The sequence below is a fragment of the Salpingoeca rosetta genome (assembly GCF_000188695.1).
Source record: "Salpingoeca rosetta unplaced genomic scaffold supercont1.29, whole genome shotgun sequence".
NCBI lineage: Eukaryota > Choanoflagellata > Craspedida > Salpingoecidae > Salpingoeca > Salpingoeca rosetta.
The window spans coordinates 245,515-248,444 of NW_004754905.1; the positions used below are offsets into that span (position 1 = coordinate 245,515).

Consider the following 2,930-nt stretch of genomic DNA (forward strand, 5'->3'; position numbering starts at 1 on the left):
CATGCTAGTGTGGAGATACACCACCATTCCGGTTGAAATGTGGCGCTCCTTCACTCTCACTCACCACCACCACCACCACCACCACCATCCCACTGCCTCCCCAATGTCTGCGTTTGTGCAGGTTGTGAAGTTGTTGTGGGCGTACATTAAGGAGAATGGGCTGCAGGATCCACGGGACGGAAGACGAATTCTCTGCGACGACAAGATGAAGGCCGTCTTTCCGGTGCGAAGCCAGTCTTTCGTTGTCGTCTTGTGGCCATGTGTGTGTGTGTGTGTGTGTTCGTGTGTTTTTTTTTTTTTTTTTTGTGTGTGTGTGTGTGTGTGTGTTTACATGCGCCCATTCATCCATCCCGTTTGCTCACGACTTGCCAAACGTTCTCCCAACTCTGTTGTGCGTGACAGGACGAAATGACCGCCTTTTCCATGAACAAATTCATCTCCCCGCACCTCTCATGACACACACACACACACACACACACACTCACTCACTCTCTTTCTCTCTCGTGTCTAATTTGACTGCCTGTGCTTTGCATGTGTTGCATTCGCTCGATTCCACTTGCAGCATTTGCGGAGACAAAACGATAAACGCAGCAATCGGTACGCATGTGGTGTTGGTGTCGTGGAGGGTGGCATGAACAAGGGACTGAAAACCGCGATGAAGATGAGAACAAGATGGGTGAGCGCGGAAAAAGAAGAGGAATGAGAAAGAACGTGGGGACACACCAGAGAGCAGCAATGCAAGCGCGACATTGTCATGTACAACGAAAGTGTTTGCATAATATGTACAAGCAGAAAATGTGAACATCAAGGCGTGCACACGGACGGGGTCATGCCTGGGGTGGGCGTGCTTGCGCGTGCGTTTGTGGGTGTGCAGCGTGTGTGCGCGTGTATGTGTGCGTTCGTGCGAATCCGCGGATCAAATCGTCGACATCGCGTCGTGCGCTCGCCACCCGCGCCTGCAGAGGTGACGTGATGTGACGTGACGTGACGTGATGAGGGGCAGAGCACACAGCATCCCACGGGTCTTTCAACGACATCCACCTTGCTGTGCCGATGTGCATTTTGTCTTCCTTTCGCCCTCTCTTCCACAAGCAAGCAATTACACACAGACACACACACACACAGGTACAGACAGACAGACAGACAGACAGATACACATACACACAGGCACAGACAGACACACAGACACACACACCCAAACATACACACGTCACCACCGCCACCACATTGCACCTCCTCGGCAGCGAGCCGCTGGTTGAGTGTCTGGCGCTCTGTGTCCATCTCCGACCGCAGCGCCGCCACCGCCGAGGCGTGGCGCGACTCCTGGCAACGAAGGTCGTGGTGGTTGATGAACAGTTGGTCGGTTGGTTGATGAATGGTGGCGATGATGGTAGTGATGGACTGTTGCTGTGACAGTATTTGGTCGTTTCATGCGCTGTTACGTTCTCATCACACACACACACACACACACACACACACACACACACACACACACACACACACAGAGCAACGCAACGCACCATGTCCCTGATGACAGCCTCGCGTCTCCTCTTCTCCTCCTGCAATCGCTGCGTCCACCGTTCGTCCGCCCGTCGCAATTGCGCAGCGTCAGCCCGCGCCTGGTGCCGAGGAGGGAGGAAGTGACGTGATGTGTGTTGCAGTGTGTGTTTATATGTGTGTTTATATGTGTATATATATATTTATGTGTGTGTGTGCACGCATGCGTGGAAGATACGGTACGTGCGTGCATATTCGGCTGTGCTCGCAACAGCAGCTGGGACAGCAGGTTGAACAAACCACACGTCAAGAGATCCACAAGAAGCTCCTGACAATTAATAACCCCCACCCCACCCCACCGCCACGAAACACACATCACATGCCCACCTCCTTCAGCTCCTGCCTGAGCCTGGCTGCCGTCTTCTCTTCCTCTTCGCAGCGCCGCCGCCATTCAGAGACAGCGGCATCACGCGCAGTAACCTGTGATGGACGGGGAATGTGAAGGGGGGTGGGGCATGGCGGTGATGATGAGGCACGAGGTGTGGTTGCCGGCAGTGGCGCACATGTGTGAGAGATGCTGCGTGTGTGTGAGGTGGTTTGTATGTATGGTGCATGTGTGAGATGGCTTGTATGTATGGTGCATGTGTGTGTGTGCGTATGTGTGTGTGTGTGTGTTTGCGTATACACACACGGGGTTCCAGCTGCGCTGAGGCTGTCGTTTCGCATTCTGCACAGGAAGCGTCAACGATACAACAACAAACACACACACGCACCAACAAAGCACCACCACCTCCCCCCCCCCAAGAAAAAGTAGCCCACCTGTGCTTCCAGTTCTTTGATGCGTGTCGTCAACTGCTCGTTACTCTTCATCTCCTCCGCCACCCGCTCCTTTGAACACACAAGCGCTGCAACATGGCAACCACCCAGGCGTGCGCGTGTGCGAGTGTAAGCGTGTGAGCGTGTGAGCGCGCGCGTGTGTGAGTGAGTAAAAAAGATTGCACACAAAACACGCCGTACCACACGCACGTCAGTCAAACGAATCCTCCACACATACGCACACACATCACACACACATCACACACACACACACAGCACCGCCCCACCCTCCTGCGCGTCGCCCCTGGCTGCCACGGCCGCCGCCAGCTCCTGCTTCACGCCCTCCATCTCCTCAGACGCGCCGTCAAGCGACGCCTGCAGTGACCTGACACGCGTGGTGTGTTTGTGTGTGCGTGTGTGTTTATTTGTGTGTGTGTGTGTTTGTGTGTGAACTTACTTACGCGAACGTTCCTTGGTTGGGGCGCCATTGTGATACAAGCAAGGACACCCAGCTCACAGATACGCCCCCTCCTACACACACACACGCACACACACACACACACACACACACACACACACACACACACACACACACACACACACACACACGACACGAC

The 2,930-nt window shown here is 54.5% G+C and overlaps 2 protein-coding genes across 2 annotated transcripts in view; one reads left to right on the forward strand and one right to left on the reverse strand.

Annotated features, from left to right (window-relative positions):
• The window catches only part of PTSG_09146 (uncharacterized protein), a gene marked incomplete at its 3' end in the record, with an annotated part of 2,834 nt that extends 2,378 nt beyond the window's left edge, over nucleotides 1-456 (forward strand). Inside the window, exons 6-7 of the mRNA XM_004989343.1 lie at nucleotides 122-223; nucleotides 403-456. Of these exons, the coding sequence (XP_004989400.1) occupies nucleotides 122-223; nucleotides 403-456 (156 nt within the window). The remainder of the gene's footprint in view (nucleotides 1-121; nucleotides 224-402) is intronic.
• Nucleotides 457-564: 108 nt separating this feature from the next.
• Nucleotides 565-2,930, reverse strand: part of PTSG_09147 (uncharacterized protein) — a gene marked incomplete at its 5' end in the record, with an annotated part of 3,131 nt that continues 765 nt past the window's right edge. The window contains 6 exons of the mRNA XM_004989344.1: nucleotides 565-956; nucleotides 1,234-1,323; nucleotides 1,521-1,619; nucleotides 1,885-1,977; nucleotides 2,317-2,402; nucleotides 2,601-2,698. Of these exons, the coding sequence (XP_004989401.1) occupies nucleotides 828-956; nucleotides 1,234-1,323; nucleotides 1,521-1,619; nucleotides 1,885-1,977; nucleotides 2,317-2,402; nucleotides 2,601-2,698 (595 nt within the window). The 3' untranslated portion in view covers nucleotides 565-827. The remainder of the gene's footprint in view (nucleotides 957-1,233; nucleotides 1,324-1,520; nucleotides 1,620-1,884; nucleotides 1,978-2,316; nucleotides 2,403-2,600; nucleotides 2,699-2,930) is intronic.